This window comes from Chelonia mydas, chromosome 3 (assembly GCF_015237465.2).
Source record: "Chelonia mydas isolate rCheMyd1 chromosome 3, rCheMyd1.pri.v2, whole genome shotgun sequence".
Taxonomy (NCBI): Eukaryota; Metazoa; Chordata; order Testudines; family Cheloniidae; genus Chelonia; species Chelonia mydas.
Genome location: NC_057851.1, coordinates 162,649,139 through 162,666,465, shown reverse-complemented (window position 1 = coordinate 162,666,465; position 17,327 = coordinate 162,649,139). Strand labels below are relative to the sequence as shown.

General features: G+C 39.9%; 1 protein-coding gene across 7 annotated transcripts in view; it reads left to right on the top strand.

The window, feature by feature from the left end:
* TRAF5 (TNF receptor associated factor 5) overlaps positions 1-15,927 on the top strand; it is a 44,825-nt gene extending 28,898 nt beyond the window's left edge. For 6 of the 7 annotated variants that reach the window (XM_037895755.2, XM_037895758.2, XM_043543691.1 and 3 more), the window contains 10 exons: positions 50-274; positions 2,269-2,326; positions 3,681-3,782; positions 4,627-4,791; positions 5,544-5,621; positions 6,010-6,084; positions 6,340-6,432; positions 7,836-7,976; positions 8,555-8,723; positions 10,046-15,927. In XM_037895755.2, coding sequence (XP_037751683.1) covers positions 60-274; positions 2,269-2,326; positions 3,681-3,782; positions 4,627-4,791; positions 5,544-5,621; positions 6,010-6,084; positions 6,340-6,432; positions 7,836-7,976; positions 8,555-8,723; positions 10,046-10,623 — 1,674 coding nt within the window. In that variant the 5' untranslated portion in view covers positions 50-59 and the 3' untranslated portion in view covers positions 10,624-15,927. Of the gene's footprint in view, positions 1-49; positions 275-2,268; positions 2,327-3,187; positions 3,783-4,626; positions 4,792-5,543; positions 5,622-6,009; positions 6,085-6,339; positions 6,433-7,835; positions 7,977-8,554; positions 8,724-10,045 lie in introns of those variants that run through there. The other variant, XM_037895759.2, reaches the window with a different exon arrangement.
* Positions 15,928-17,327: the final 1,400 nt, after the last annotated feature.

Genomic DNA, 17,327 nt, shown 5'->3' with positions numbered 1-17,327 from the left:
CTGGTCATAAAAGTACTTAAATTGAAACTTTTTGTCCTTGGCTTTCCAGTACAGCTTCCATGGCCTCTGAAGAACTTACTGGTCTCTCAAACATCTTCGCACGCCAGAATTCCACCAGCGGCATTTCTCTAGACTTTGAACCTGACACTGACTACCACTTTGTTGAAACCTTAGAAGAACGGTACAAATGTGCCTATTGCCACTTAGTCCTTCACAATCCTCACCAGACAGGATGTGGTCACAGATTTTGCCAGCATTGTATTATTTCTCTGAGGTAAGAACAATACAGTTCTCTCTCTTCCCTCTACAAATAATTCCCCCCAACAATTAACAATAGTCAACATCTTTCAAAAGTCAACATCAAATGCCATAACAATATTAAAGGACTTAATCCAAAGCCAATGGAATTCAACAGAAAAATTCATTGACTTCAGTGGGCTTGGGCTCAATAACAAACCTCATAACAAATCTTATGAGATGCGTGTGTAAAGTACATAGTCTCTGTTGGTGTAACAGGTTGGCAATGTTAGCCTGAAACACTCCAATCTGGTAGCAGCTGTTGATCAGACTGGGGGAAGGCTTAAGTTAGTTCTGCTGACTCACAGAGGCTGGCAACTTGCTACCCTTCTGAGGCGTTCTCTAAACATAAAAGTTATATTGATCTAATTAAATCAGTTTAGAAACTGATGTGTGTACGCAGAAGGGGGAAGTACATCAGTTTACCTCAGATTCTGTATCGATTTAACTAAATCTATTTAACTCTTGTGTGTAGACAAGACTTCAGCTATATGGGAGACTAGAAAGAATCTAGGGGGGTGAGTGAGTCTCGAGGTAGGCAACCCTAGGTGTGGTCAAACCCACACAACAGGATTGAGCTGAACTTTATTCTGGTTAATTTCTCTGTTATAATAAAACCAAACCCCAGGAAGGGGACAAGTTTGGACTCTACTCAGTGTGTGGACTGTGTTTGAAAGCAGACCAGGAATGGCACCTACTCCCATTGGCTAAAGGTACATATGTCTTGAGATACAATCTGTCGTTTGGGGATCAAGGAATGTGTACGTGTGTGTATGTGTTTGGGTTTTTTGTTTTTGTTTTTTTTTAAAAAGGTCCCGAGTACAGTTTGGATAGGTGGTGGTAAGGAACATGAGGTCTTTCTGGCAATTCAAACAAAGTAAATCATGTTGTGGGTCTGATGCAATTGTTTTCAGATAAAAATTTTGAGCTTTTATACTATAGAGTATGACAGGTGAGAGACCATCCAGCAGGGTGATTGAATGGGCATAGAACTCCTGTCTGTCACCATGATATCTAGGTGCCTGTTGTTATTTGCGTTAAACAAACAGTAGTTTATATTGGTGGTTAGACTGATCCTGCTCTCACTTGTACTGGTGTGACTCCATTGACTTTAATGGAGTTATACCATTATAAATCTGATGAGAGATCAGAATCAGTCCAATCCTGCAGTCAGCTCACAGTGGTGAAAGGGTCTATTGACTTCATGGGGGGCTCATCAGAGGTAAAAGGGGTTCGTTCACCCACACAGATCTAATTGCACAGTGGGGATACATTGATATATGGTCCTTATATAACTGAAGGTTGGAGTTGGCCATGTAGACTTCGCTGAAACTTTGTTACACATATAGATGTCAGTATCTTTAAATATACTTTTTAATGTTTCATATTTGGTTCTCTTTCTTTTGGATTGTCACTCCTTGGATAATATGTCATTAGGTATTTTGTTTCTTGCCCTTTCTTTTTAGTATTTCTGATAACTTGTTGAGACAGTTCGGCACATTTAAAAGGTCTCAAGCGTGGAAGGGAAGGCATTGCTTGAGTTAGGCAAAGGATAATGATCCTTTCACCTACACTGTGAGGTTTTTCCCAAATACAACATCATTTACTAGCAATGTATAGTCATGGGGTAATAAAATTCTGTTAATTAAAAAAATACTTATTAATAACAGGATAAATTTTCCTCATACTAAATGCAGTTCCTACTTAATCTGAGGGTAGAACTTGGCTTTATAATTCTTAGCACAATACATTTTCAAAGTGCTATTCAAACATTTAATCCCCATATGCAGTATTGAAAATTAGCAAGGTGCATTATGGGGCTTTTCCCACTTGTCCCTGAAGCATCTGGTATTGGCCACTAGGATAATGAAGTCGATGAACCAATGGTCTGAATCAGTATGGCCAAGCCTATGTAGAAGGAATTAAGCATTCTGTGAATTAATATTTTTCTGCCCTTTTTTTTTAATGTAGAGAATTTAATGCAGTACCCACCTGTCCTGTAGACAAAGAAACAATAAAAGCGCATGAGGTAAGAAAAGGAATAATTCTGGTAGTTATGGTTGCTTGGACATCCAGCCTGTAGGGGGGTGGGCTCCAACAGAAGACTAAGATAAAGTAGGGACAAATGCAGCTCTCAGCCTTTAAATGAACCAGGGCACTGCCACCTTCATCTCTGGAAACAATGAGCAAGGAAGCTCTGTATTTGGTGATGTTTTATTAGTGAAGTAAGACATTAATGCCTTACAGCTGGAGCTTTTACCTTACACTCCACTGAATTGTTTCAAAATAAAGCCATCTTAGTACTCTGTTTTGGGAGTCCTGCCTTAAACCCAGTGGTATGTGGTCTATACCCACAGACTTGGTGGACTCATAAGATGTCTCTGGTCTTGAAATGTATTTACAGCAGAGAATAGGTTTCTTATTCTTTTAATCCCGCCTCCTATTCTGGTTATTTAACAGTACTTAGTTTTAACGTAATCTGTCACCTTGCCTATTTTCAATGTAACTCATTAATCCTGCACACTTCTTTTTTTTTTTTTTTTGGTATTCTTTTTTTGGGGAAAGGTCACACAATGGCTATTTTTTAAGCCACATCCTTTTAGGAATATATTTATTTGGCCCAGAGTGTGAGCATGAGCCCTCCCTGTACCCATGTGTTTCTGCCAGGACACAGTCCCAGTGGATTTCACATCCTCTACCAGCAAGGAACTTGGGTATCAGGTTGTGCCCGTCATTCCACGTGTTAGGGATGTTGTAGGTATTTCACCCACCATCTTATTCAGTGGATTCATCCCCCGTTTACTGTGTGCATGAGTTGTGGTGGCAACAGTAACACACAAAAAAGATTTGGGACCATTAGTATAATAGTAATACTTTGTGCTTGTTATAGTGCTTCTCATTTGAAGATCTCAAAAGAAGGCTGACAGTCTGCTCTGAGAGCTTAATTTAGCTCTCATCCAAAAAGTAGAAGATGCTTATGAGCAATGCATTGTATCCCCTCCTCCCAGAAGCTAAAAGCATCACCTCTACAACAGCTTCAGCCCAATGCAGGTCCTAGAATGAAATATCAAGGTTAGCCTCAATCCCAGGTTTCCAAAGCTGCAATACAATAGGTAGCTCAATGCATAATCCATGTAGTCAGCCTGTTTTTATTTCATGCTTCAAAGCATCCCGTTGTTGTTCTTAGTCTCCTGGTATTGTCAGTGATTTCCTTTTACCGCTATTCTCAGTATATGTTGTCAGCATGACATCGTTTGGAATCACACTAGCAGCTGGAGTGGACGCCTCTCATTTAAAAGATTTCTTGTGGTAGGTTGCTGTCCTTTGTGTTCTTAATGACGCAAGTTCGTAAATTTTGTGATTGTAGATTGCTTCCTTTGCAGGTGTTCAAAGACAACTGCTGTAAAAGAGAAGTTCTCAACTTGCAAGTATTTTGCAAAAATGTTCCTCAATGCAATTCAAAAATAATTCTGGGACGATACCAGGTTAGTGTTAAAGTATCTTTATATATTTATTGGCCAAAATTCTGAAGACTTTAGTCAGTCAAAACTTTGACCTGTCATAAATTAATTTGCTCTTTCCCCTTTAAACTATTGTCATTAGGTTTCAGGGTTATTACAGCATTGAGATTACTGTAACGGAGTTTGGCCTAAGTACATACGTCTTGATTTGACCTATTCAGTGTACTACTATATGTAAACATGAAACTTAAATACTAAGCCGAACCTGTTGCAGTTGTAAGTCCACATCCGTTATATTTTAAATAATTGGCTTAATAAGGACTCCTGTTAACACACATCCTTTCTCTTTGTGATAATGTCTCTGTCTTTCAGCTGACTCAGTAAGACAGTACTGCATTGGGTCACATTCAGAAGGTTTCTCTGCTCCTCTGAGAGCAAAAACCAGTAATTTTGTTAAAATAAAAGTTAAAATTCTGTAGAAATGGAGAGAAAGTAGACTCAGGCAGGTAGCTGCCACGGTGATTGACGAGCTATGAGGACCTAGAGAAAGAAGTATTGCTGCTGCTTGCCAGCATAAATTGTTTCAGTTTGGTTCCTGTTTGAGATATTAACTGGACAAGGAGTGGAAATCAAAGCAAAGGTTCTCTCTGACTCTTCAGACCTTTCTCTGACTTTAATTATCAGAGCCATTACTGGGAAAGTGTTGTTTAGTTTTCTTTAACTAAACCTATGTAGTGTCTTAATATCTCTAGCAGACGCTTTGGTATTTAAGTAAGGGCACAATTAACCATAATTCTAGCCTAGTCAGTGCATTCTACACTCATGTGACTTTTAAAGTATGATGGTGTTTTGTTGTTGCATGGCACAGGATCACCTTCAGCAATGCTTATTTGAAAGTGTTCAGTGCACTAATGATGAATGTCAGGATCAGATTCTTCGGAAAGATTTAAAAGATCACCTAAGTCTGCACTGTAAATTTCGAGAAGAAATATGCCAGTACTGTAATCAATATGTGGTTTCAATTCATTTAAAGGTAAGATTGCGAAAGATTTCCTAAAAGTTCAACTGTTTAAATTGCTGTGAAAAAAGTTCCAAAGTTGCTATGAGGTTTTATGCTTCTGAAACAAAATTCATTTGAGTATCTGAAGAACATATAATACATGTATTTTATAACAATATTGATAACTGTAGGTACAAAGTTGACATCTGTTCCCTTTAAAAATACTTTTTAAAAAGAAAATTTGTATATTTAAAAATATTATTTCTGACAAATTAGTAATTTTTTTTGTGCGCATACTGAAGCCAATGGGCCAAATTTATCCTCTCAGTCTGTGGAATTACATAAAGGACAAATCTGGCCTCAAATGTCTAACTCTGGTTTTTGACTATTTCAGCCAAAATGATTTAGTTGGTTCTGAGATCAAGGCTAGGGAAAAGTATGTTGTTTTGCTCATATTAAAAAATTCTGGCAACATTTCCTTTGAGAGGACCTAGGATGCTATGCACGTTTTAGAGGGTTGAATTAAGGTTGCACAAGCAACTTTTAATTCTGGCATTTCCTAACGATTGAGTGCTTGATTTTTGCAACCATAACATTCTTTTAACGTGGGTGTGTGTGTGTTTGAGTGCCAACAATGTGTGTATTGATGTAAGTATGTGCTGCTGTGCAGAATATATATCTTGCCTATTCCTTCTTGCATGCACTGTACGATCTTAGAAAAATTGAGTTATTCATGAATAACAAGTATAAGTCATTCCTAATCAATCTTTTTTTTTCTCCCCCAGAACCATGAGAAAAATGAATGTCCTGATTTTCCTGTGCCTTGTCTCCACAACTGTTCTCAGATCATTCTGAAAAAGGAGGTATTATTTGTTTGATCACTTACTGTAAGTTGGCAAATTGTATCGTTTTGTGAAAACTAGAACTTGCATCATAGGCCTCACCGTTCCACATTTGGGATGAATTTGCTTCATTCCTTGAGATGCTACTTTTGTTTGTTCCTAAAATTGATACATGACCTTATCAAAGCATATCATAGGAACGTGCTATGCTTTGCAGAGCTTTTGCACATTGCATTATTGTAAACCATCTGTCTCGTTTGTTGACACTGATTAATCAGTCTCCATTGTATGTGACAAATGGTATCTTAACATCACTTTGGCCTTTTTGCACCCCTTATGCAGGAGTTTAGGTTCAATGAATGTATTATTCAATAAATTTATCACTACCAATTTGTTTTAATACTTGCAGATGGATAAGCACTTCTGTGTGTGTCCTGAGGCAGAAGTAGATTGTCCCTATAAACAATACGGCTGTCCTGTAAAGGTACTGTAATCTAGACCTCCATTTGTACTGTGATTGCGGTTTTCCTCCAAAAGCACTAAAGGGTGGTAGCCTAAGTAACTATTTTTCTGTCCTCTGAGTCCCTTTCAATGTGATTTAAGATATCAAAGTAAGCAGGTGGAGCTGTTCATCTGTTTTTGAAGCAGGCAAAGAAATATTTAACCACTTGCCCCAACAGAACTTTCTATTAACAGCTCTGTTCATCTGTCTTTATTTTTTTTACCCTCCCACCCCCAGATTAAAAGAGGAAAGCTTGCAGAACATGAGAACGCTGCTTTGAGGGAACACATGCTACAAATTTTAGACAAGAATTCCAAATTGGAAGAACAGGTAATGAACATGTGTAATGAACACTCTTCAACAGTTTTTAACTGGTAAAAGAAAAGTCCAGGTTGCACATGTGTTGGGATTGGCCCAGCCTCCTCTTTAAAGAATATTAAACTTTTCATCCCACATTTTGCAAGCCAGTCAAAAACCCTTTCCAGTGAAGCCAATAAGCTATCAGGGGTTTTCAAACTTCATTGCACTGCGACCCCCTTCTGACAACAAAAATCACTACACGACCCCCCCGGGGGGGAGCCCGAACCTTGCTGTCCTGGGCAGGGGGGCCAAAGCCAAAGCTGCATTGTCCTGGGTGCGGGCGCCGAAGCCCAAGGACTTCAGCCCCAGATGGGGATCCTGTAACCTGAGCCCTGCCACCCAGGGGTGAAGCCCTAGGGCTTCAGCCCTGGGCCCCAGAAAGTGTAAAGCAAGCCTTGACGATCCCATTAAAGTGAGGTCGCAACCCACTTTGGGGTCCTGACCCACAGTTTGAGAATCACTGAGCTAGACTGAACCCCACCCCTGCACTGCACCCTTGTGTATTCACTGCCACTGCTCTCCTTGCTGTTTTTCACCCCAAACTCTCCCTTTGGGGGGAAGGGCTGTGGACATGGCATCCTAAGTTTTGTCTAGGGTTCCATAGTAAATTGGCTGGGGGGGCGGTGGCAAAGATGCAGTTTCAAGGGATAGGTGCCTCGGGGATTCCCAGGCCAGGCCCTGTTTACAGGCAGCACCATCCACTATCTGCAGCCCCTTTCCTCCCAATGGAGAGGAAGTTGCAGCCACCTTGGAATGCCCAGCAACCAGCTGCTCTCTACCCCCAAGAGATGTTCCACTGTTTGGGACCCAGCACCTGGGGCTTGTATCAGCAGAAGCAGATGTAAACCTCAGAATGAATTCAGACCAATATGTGTGTTTATTTAAAAACAAAGGAGCAAAAACAGTAAATGATTCAGAATTCTACAATGTAGCACATTACTGCAGTATTAGGAGCCAGTGCTTCCCCCTAACTCATCTGTTACGCTGACTAGGTGCCAATAATTTTAGTGCAATGCATTTTTAATCCCTCCTAACACAGTATGGCTCTCTGTCCCCCTCTAGTGGCTAGTCAACATTTGGTGGTCTGAGTCTCCTACAGCATTCGAACTAAAAAAATCTGGTTCTTTAGCAAAGCCAATAAACGCTTATGGTTTTTACACACACAGGCAGGGATTCCATCCTCACCTCTGCCCCATCCAGGGATTTTGGGTTAACATTTTGAAACAGGAAAATAGTTGTTATATCTAGGTATGTTGGTGCAGCACATCAATAAACCCTTCCATGTGTACCTATATAGCTTCCATACGTTTTAATCTGTTTCCTGTATGCTTTGGATAGGCTTGAGTTTTCACTCTTCATTTTCCATTGTTTAGATATCTGACCTATATAAGAGTTTGGAATTTAAAGAGATTAAAATCCAACAGCTAGCAGACACAGTTAAAAAGTGTGAAAAGGAATTCAGACAGTTTGCACAGCTGCTTGGGAAAAACAGCAATTTGATGGTAAACACGCAGGTGAGACATTTACTTTATCTTACTGACAAATTGCTTTTTTATGGCCTGGAATACAATTATCCAGCAATAGTTGTAATTAATGCCAGGACAATAACAAACACCAGCTTTCAAAGCCACTTACTGCATGAATTTGGATTGATTTCTGGAGTGCACTGTGCTCCATATATGGATTTAAACCACTATTGTTTTTTAAAATACAATACATACAGCCTTCCCATTATAATTAATATGGGAGCCTGGGAGTTCCATGGGAGTTTGACCAGAGTAAGGTGTGCTGAATAGGACTCATAAGGCCAGTTTCCAATTTCAGTTATGCTGGTGTAAATGAGAGTAATCAAACCAGTTGAGATGAAAGTAGTAAATGGTGAATGGTAATGAATTAGACATTGATTCTTAGTGAATGAATGCTGAATTAATCATGAGGAAATATTTGAAGGATTCCAAAGGCAAATGAGGATATTCTTGAATGTAATGTGTAGTCAATATTACTATTGTACAAAGACATTTTTAAATCTCAAATGAAATGATTAATTTTATTAATGTGTGTTCATTCCCCTCCTCCTGCATTAAACTTGAAGACTCTTGCCAGTCATATTGATAAATCTGCATGGCTGGAAACACAAGTGCGGCAGCTAATACAAATGTCAAACGAGCAGCAAAGTAAATTTGACCTGAGGCCACTGTTGGAGACTATTGAAAATGTAAAGCAGAAGATTTCCTTTATGGAGACATATGATCAGCGTTTAGGTATGCTCAGATTTTTTTGTTTTGTATTTTTTGAGTAAAAACTGGTGTTACTAGAGGCTGTGATGTTGTTTATCTGTTTGGATCACCTTCCCCATCAACTTGTTTGCACAATTAGCCGGATGTGGCTCTTCAAGATGAACATCAGCCTCAACAAAAAGTTTAACCAAAATGATTATGACGTTTCTGTGATAAATGTCCTTGATATTCATGGTGGATGACAGGTAAACCTTTGCAGTAACTTGCTTTGAGTTGTGCCCTCTCTCCAGCCTTCTTCTGCTGACCATAGTTGATCATAGTTCTTGGTGCACAGCCCTTTGGGTGACAACGTTTGTAATTGCAGTGGCAGTTATCAAAAAGTGTAATAATCCTACAGTGAAGTTGTTATAGGATTCTGAAGTTAAAAACTTTAGCCTGAGAGAGTCAGGGTAAATTTATTACAGGAAGATGACACTTTTTGGTAACTTCCACTGTGCTAATACTGCTATTTGTTACCCTGTTGTTCCCTTAAATTCCAGTGGGCTGCTTTTGTTGTCGTTGTTGTTAGGTCATGTTCAAGAAATTTATGCACAACAGGGTTCTATGTAAGCTGCTTTTGTTGTGCAGCCTGTAATGCTCTGCTATTGTAGGACACGTGGGGCTTGGTTCTCCTTTCACTTCTATGGTGTTACTCCTCACTCTCACCTGTGAGCTCAGAATTAGGCCCCATAGTGTCAGGTTATTTTTCTGCTACAACCTGAAAATACTAGCATAAATTCTTAGAATAATCAGTGGCACACACTGTGCTGGAGAATGCAAAGAACACCTATGTCAAAGATGACATTCCATTCTTGAAAGTTGTGAATTTATCTGACCTAGAGGAATTATGAAAAGTAACTGGAACACATGACTATTTTAATTACAAAGAAATGCTTTTTGAATAAATGACTAGAACATGGATGTGTGTATCCAACAGATCTGAACCAAAACCAAAACCTCGTATAGCTAAACACACCCAGACTTGAAGGAAGTTGAGATCCAAATCCAAACTTTGCATCTCTGTCACATCTCTAAGATGCATGTGTGACGGTAGTCTTCAAACAGGGGTCGTCCTTTGTGCTGGAATTAAGAGGATTCTCTTGACTCAAAGTATGTTAATGGCAGCAGACTCACTGAAATGGCCACTGCCACAAAGTTAATTGTCTTGTGTAGTTCCTGTGATTCCTCAGTTATTTCTAAACTCTGGGCTCTAGCCACATAGTTGTTACGGTCCCCTAGTCTGTAATTCACTTTGTCTCAATCACAATTTTCCCTAACTGGATGTTTCATGTGTCTTTCTTCCCCAGTTGTTTTGGAAGGCCAGTCCAACAAACATGATGTCCACATCAGTCTTCACAAAGCACAGATCAATAAAAACGAAGAGCGGTTTAAGCTTTTGGAGGGCACATGTTACAATGGAAAACTAATCTGGAAAATCATGGACTACAAGATGAAGAAAAAGGAAGCCATGGAAGGCCGCACTGTCTCTATATTCAGTCAGCCTTTTTATACCAGCCGCTGTGGGTACAGATTATGTGCAAGAGCATATCTGAATGGGGATGGCTCAGGAAAAGGGACGCATGTCTCCCTATACTTCGTAGTGATGAGAGGGGAGTTTGACTCTTTGCTACCATGGCCTTTCAAGCAAAAAGTTACACTTATGCTTCTGGACCAAAGTGGGAAAAAAAATCACATTGTGGAAGTCTTCAGAGCCGACCCTAACAGCAGCAGTTTCAAAAGGCCAGATGGAGAGATGAATATTGCCTCTGGGTGCCCAAGGTTTGTGGCACACACTGTGCTGGAAAATGCAAAGAACACTTATGTTAAAGATGACACTCTGTTCTTGAAAGTTGTTGTGGATTTAACTGACCTAGAGGAATTATGAAGTACCTGGAAGACATGACTGTTTTAATAATAAAGAAATGCTTTCTCTCAGTGACTATTGGCCAATTTCATACAACAGTGAATTGCCACTAGTCCAACTATATTTTTGACTGCATGATAGCTACTGAGTTGCCAAATCACCAACCTTACAGAAAAAGTAAAAAAGAATCTGGGATCTGTAAGTCCAGTTGGATGGTGTGAACCAAATCAATCTATTCAAACCAGTATTTTGACTCTGTTCAATATATTTTGGGAATGAATGCTTGGCTCACATCTCAAGACTGGCATTTTAAGATGAAACTGCAGTAGGCACTTTGGAACCCAAGCTTGTGGTTCCAGTCACTTACAGACGTTGATAGGGCTCCCATCATAGTGGTGTCTAGGTGCATTTCTTGTGGGTTTGCGAGGGAATCATTTCAACACTGCCTGAAAATGAAGAGTTGAATCCTGATCCCAGCAGCACCTTGACTTTTAAAAACCGAGGGAGAAAAGCTGAGCCAGGTAGGAAAAACCTAGCCAGGAATTTCAGAGCTCCTAGTTATTGGAAAGTCTGGATGAAGATGTCTTATAGTTCTGGCCTGCTTACTCAGCTGTGCTGAGCAACCACAACTCAGATTGATGTCATTAGTGTCCCCTGTGTTCCTGCTCAGTGCTTTGGGCCAGATCCTGATTTGTGATGAGCATCCCCAGTCCCCATTAGAAGTCAGTGAAAGCTGCTGGTGCTTATCACCTCCCAAGATATGGTGGTTGTTGGGATTCTCAGCCCATCTGCTAAGCTACAAGAGTAGCAGACCAGTTGAGTCCACTGCTGGAAGGCAGGGGCAAAAGCTTTGAAACTTTTGCTCCCCTCTTCTGCCTGTGGAGGAAACTTATTTTATTTTATTTTTTTGGTGACTTAGCAGCCCTGCAGTGGCTCAGAACTTTGGAAACTGCACTTGAAGGGTTTCTGCTAACATGAAGCATTCCCCAAAGATGGAGAAAAGAGGATGTGTGTGGAGAAGCATTGCTTTAAATTAGGGCTGCTGATTAATCACAGTTAACTCATGCGATTAACAAAAAAAATTAATTGGACTAAAAAAATTAATCACAATTAATCGCAGTTTTAACTGCACTGTTAAACAATAGAATACCAATTAAAATGTATTAAATATTTTGGGATGTTTTTCTACTATTTTCAACTATATTGATTTCAATTACAACACAGAATACAAAAAGTGTACAGTGCTCCCTTCATATTATTTCTGATTACAAATACTTGAACTGTAAAAATTATAAAAGAAACAGTATTTTTCAGTTCACCTCATACAAGTACTGTAGTGCAATCTCTTTATTGTGAAAGTGCAACTTACAAATGTAGATATTTTTTTTTGTTACATAACTGCACTCAAAAACAAAACAATGCAAAATTTTCGAGCTACAAGTCCACTCAGTTCTACTTCTCGTTCAGCCAATCGCTAAGACAAACAAGTTTGTTCACACTTATGGGAGATAATGCTGTCCACCTCTTATTTACAATGTCACCAAAAAGTAAGAACAGACATTCGCATGGGACTTTTTAGGTGGCATTGCAAGGTATTTACGTGTCAGATATGCTAAATATGTGTATGCTCCTTCATGCTTCAGCCACCATTCCAGAGGACATGCTTCCATGCTGATGACGCTCGTTAAAAAAAACAATGCGTTAATTAAATTTGTGACTGAACTTCTTGGGGGAGAATTGTATGTCTCCTGCTCTATTTTACCCACATTCTGCCATATATTTCATGTTATAGTAGTCTCAGATGATGACTCAGCACATGTTCATTTTAAGAACACTTTCATAGATTCATAGATACTAAGGTCAGAAGGGACCATCATGATCATTTAGTCCGATCTCCTGCACAACGCAAGCCACAGAATCTCACCCACCCGCTCCTGCGATAAACCTCTCACCTATGTCTGAGCTATTGAAGTTCTCAAATCATGGTTTAAAGACTTCAAGGTGCAGAGAATTCTCCAGCAAGTGACCCGTGCCCCATGCTACAGAGGAAGGCGAAAAACCCCCAGGGCCTCTTCCAATCTGCCCTGGAGGAAAATTCCTTCCTGACCCCAAATATGGCGATCAGCTAAACCCTGAGCACATTGGCAAGACTCACCAGCCAGGAAAGAATTCTCTGTAGTTGCAGATTTGACAAATTGCAAAGAAGGTACCAACGTGAGATTTCTAAAGATAGCAACCGCACTTGACCCAAGGTTTAAGAATCTGAAGTGCCTTCCAAAATCTGAGAGAGATGAGGTGTGGTGCATGCTTTCAGAAGTCTTAAAAGAGCAGCACTCCAATGTGGAAACTACAGAACCCGAACCAACAAAAAAGAAAATCAACCTTCTGCTGGTGGCTTTTGACTCAGATGATGAAAATGAACATGCATCGGTCTGCACTGCTTTGGATTGTTATCGAGCAGAACCCGTCATCAGCATGGACGCATGTCCTCTGGAATGGTGGTTGAAGCACAGAGGGACATATGAATCTTTAGTGCATCTGGCATGTAAATATCCTGCAACACCAGCTACAACAGTGCCATGCAAACACCTGTTCTTGCTTTCAGGTGACATTGTGAACAAGAAGCAGGCAGCATTATCTCCCGTAATTGTAAACAAACTTGTTTCTCTGAGCGATTGGCTGAACAAGAAATAGGAGTGAGTGGACTTGCAGGCTCTAAAGTTTTACATTGTTTAATTTTTGAATGCAGGGTTTTTTTTTGTACTTAATTCTGCATTTGTAAGTTCAATTTTCATGATAGAGATTGCACTATGGTACTTGTATTATTTTCGTTTTGTACAGTGACAGTGCAAATATTTGTAATAAAAAATAAAGTGAGCGCTGTAGGCTTTGTGTTCTGTGTTGTAATTGAAATCAATATATCGGAAAATGTGGAAAACATCCAAAAATATTTAAATTGTATTATTAACTGTTGGATTAATCACACAATTAATCAGTATTACTTTTTTTAATCACATGACAGCCCTACTTTAAATAAAGAATGAGCTTTTCAAAAGTGCTCCATGCCCAGCAGCCCTCAAAAGGAAATGCTAGTGCTGAGCACTTCTGGAAATCTGACGACTTCATTTATTAGTATTTATATTACCATAGAGCTTTGGGCCATAGTCATAGAGCAGGACCCCTGTTGTGCTAGGTGCTGTTCAAACACAGAACATAAAGCCTGTGTCTGCCCCAAAAAGCTCACAATCTAGGGGGCCTAACTGCGAGCTGAGTTCTCATGAAAATCCAGCCCCAACTCTGGGTACTCTGCACTTTAGGAATTTGACCCTCATTTCTTTCAGGCTCGGTTTTGCAGTTCAGATGAAGTGGGAGAGTTAGGAATTTTTCTCTGAGTTCCCTCTCCATTGCAGGTGAATTTATGCCTGGGTATGGGTTTTGGGGAGAAACTGGCTGCGTAAACAAGCCAAGTTCAGGCACGGAGGATTACAGGAACAACTATCAAGGAAGGAGTGGGGACAAGTGCATGTGTGCCTTGCAGAAGCTTTATGGACACTTTTAAGAGGGCTCTAATTGTGCATCCTTACTCATTTTGTGGGTACAAGTAATAGAATTTAGATGTCTGTCTTCACTTGCAAATCAGATAGCTAGATATGTAAATTTAATTAGTTGCTCCTGCAACCCAACGGTGGGGGCAAACTTAGAGACTCTTCTGAAAAGGCAACAAGACATCAGGAAGGATTTGGAGTAAGCTTGTGGCGCGAGGACAAAAACCAAAGTGGAGCAAGGACTGTAGGGAACTAGGTAGAAAATGCAGGAAAAGGACAAGAACGGGTAAAATCACTAATGTGCCCTGACATTTCATATGAAAATCTTAATATTGGCTGAATGCTATAGCTTTAGGTAATTCGCACAAAACATGACATTTTTGCCGTCATCGTCTTAGATGAAATTTCCAGACTGGTAGAAATTTAACTTACAGTGTTCTCAGATGGATTATGGGACATGGTTCAGATAGGCATATTGTTAAAATTGGAAAGTTCTCCATGCTGCTACGTTTCCACATCTTTGTGGTATATTTCAATTTTGATGGTACTGTGCCAGTATATATTGGGCCGCTGTGGGGATTATAGATGTTCCCAGGGACAGATGCTATGGGCCAAATTCTGTTATCTGTTGTACAACTGCAACTCTCACTGAGTTTAATAGCTGTTGCACCTGTACTAGAGAGCAGAATTTGATCTTATATCTTTAGTACTTTGTTTTGAAAAGAATGGGTGTGTGTTAAAAAGGTGCAGCATGCTAGAACTTTGTGACCCAACATGGTGCATTAAAGTGGATCTAATGTTGATTTTTTTTACAGTAACATCTGTGCTGTAACTTTCAAAATGATGTAATATGAATGATGACTGCTAGGACTGATGGCAGTGATACCTACCACCTGTTTCCATAAAACTACTAGAATGTTAGTAGTAAAATACAGAAAAGTATTATAGAACTCAGAGAGATGGGAGAGCATGGTCTGGACTTGAGCAAGTCACTTAACTCCCTCTGCCTCCATTTCCCCAACTGTAAAATGGGGATACTTGCATCACAGGGGTGTTAGAACTAATAGAAAATGTTTGTGAAGTGCTTTGAGCATGCAAAGAACTAAGTATTATCAGAGCTCCATTTCAGATGGTTAGATTAGGTGATGGTTTTGTGATGTTGACAAATGTTTAGTGTGTTCTTGGACAGATTTTGAAGCATGTTAAATTTGCATCCAGTCCATATTGCAACCTCTTGTTCTGTAATTGTTGACTATATTTACTTTTTTGCCATGAATATAGTTTTAAAAATAATTTAAAGAAATACATGCTGAAGCACAAGCAACCCATTTTGGGTTTATGGTAACAGCTTTCTTTTAAAAGACTGCCTTTTATAAAGAATTTGCTCAGTAAATTACATTTTTAAGGGTTTTAAGCATTTTAATCAACTTATTTATAAAAGCAGTGGAGAGTTGGGATTTTGTTTTTTCAGGTGTTTTTACTTATAACGTGGAGTTTAGATATCATCCCATTCCTAGTAAGGAAGGAATGTTGCATAGCATAGATGTTAGAGAAAAGACAAGTTGTAACTTGCATGGAAAACACCAAAAACTTTTCAACTCATTCAACTTTTAATGAGTATACAACATTTCTACAGCAATATGTGGTATGTTTTTAATGTATTTATTGACCAGTTTTTAGCCTTTCTGGATAACTCTTTACTAATATATTGTCATTTTTCTATCCCATTGTCATACCTGTACCAGTAAAATATGTAAAGAATAAACTGAACTTCATCATCCTTCTAAAGTGGTTGTGGCATTAACAACTTCAGGCAGAATTTTTAAACCATTTTTACAGAAGAGAATGGGTAGATATTTGCATCCCAGAGTTTTTTGCTATGTATCCAAGAAAGGACACTCCTTTATTACAAAGAAAATGAAAACCACCTTATTTATGTAAGGGTATTTCATATTTTAACATCGTAAAGCAGCTGCACATACCAATTTATAATTCACTGCACTGGATTAGACTAGCAATCCATCAGGTCTTGTATTCTGTTTCTGGCAGCAGTTTATACCAGATGCTTTAGGGGAGAGCAGCAGCAGTGGGGGTCCCAGATCATGTGCCGCCATCCTCCACCCTGCCAAAACCCAACATTTAGTCAGGGGTATATAGTACAAGGCATGGACAGGTCCTGGGACATTAATTTTTGTTTACTGCCCATGACCTGTCCATGACTTTCATTTAAAATACCCGTAACTAAAACATAGCCTTAATTATGATGGTACGAACACAAGAATGGCCATACTGGATCAGACCAACGGTCCATCTAGCGCAGCATCCTGTCTTCTGACAGCAGCCAATGTCAGCTGCTTCAGAGGGAATGAACAAAGAACAGGGCAATTATTGAGCTATCCATCCCCTGTTGTAAAGTCCAACCTCCTGGCAATCAGATGCTATGGGACATCCAGAGCTAATAACTATTGCTGGACCTATCCTCCATGAACATGGTAGGATTATCAAAGTAACTTCACTGTTGTACTGTGCCAGCTTCTGGCTTGGCCATGGCAACAGTAAAGTTCACACTTGAATTGCCAGGCTGGAGATAGAAGGTGTTGGGCCCTTCTCCAGTGCAAGAACCAAAGTCTGTCCTCCTTTCTTTCCTGTGGGAGAGAATCCCCATCAAGCTCAATTCTATGACCAGGAATGTACGTGTTGCCCAATCTGCCCAAGAAAGCAGATCCTCAAGGTATCTATGAGAGGCACGCGTGTCAGCTCAGGGCAACTGCACTGGTATGCGCCCTCTGTCATCCAGCAAGGTCACCTAGTATAGGCTTCCAGTTCCCCAACCATCTCCTCTCTTGAATGGAGACATGGGTCTCTCTCACTTCTGACCAGGGTATTTCCAGGCTGCACAGTCCCCTGACTAAATGATGATATTCTCAGCAAAAGACAGGCTGCCCAACCAGGCTTCTTTTGCCTTCTCTTCAGAGGCTGTACACCATGTAATTACCACTGATACAGGTCACCACACAGCTCTTTCTAAGCAAGCACACTTCATTCTTAAGGTAAAAGCATAAGAGAAAACACTAAAAATATAGAACCACCTACAGGGATGCTAATAAGCTAACTCGAGTTGACCCCCCAACTCCAACATGGGCTCTGACAGGTGAGCAGTTCTTCAAAATCCCACATGAG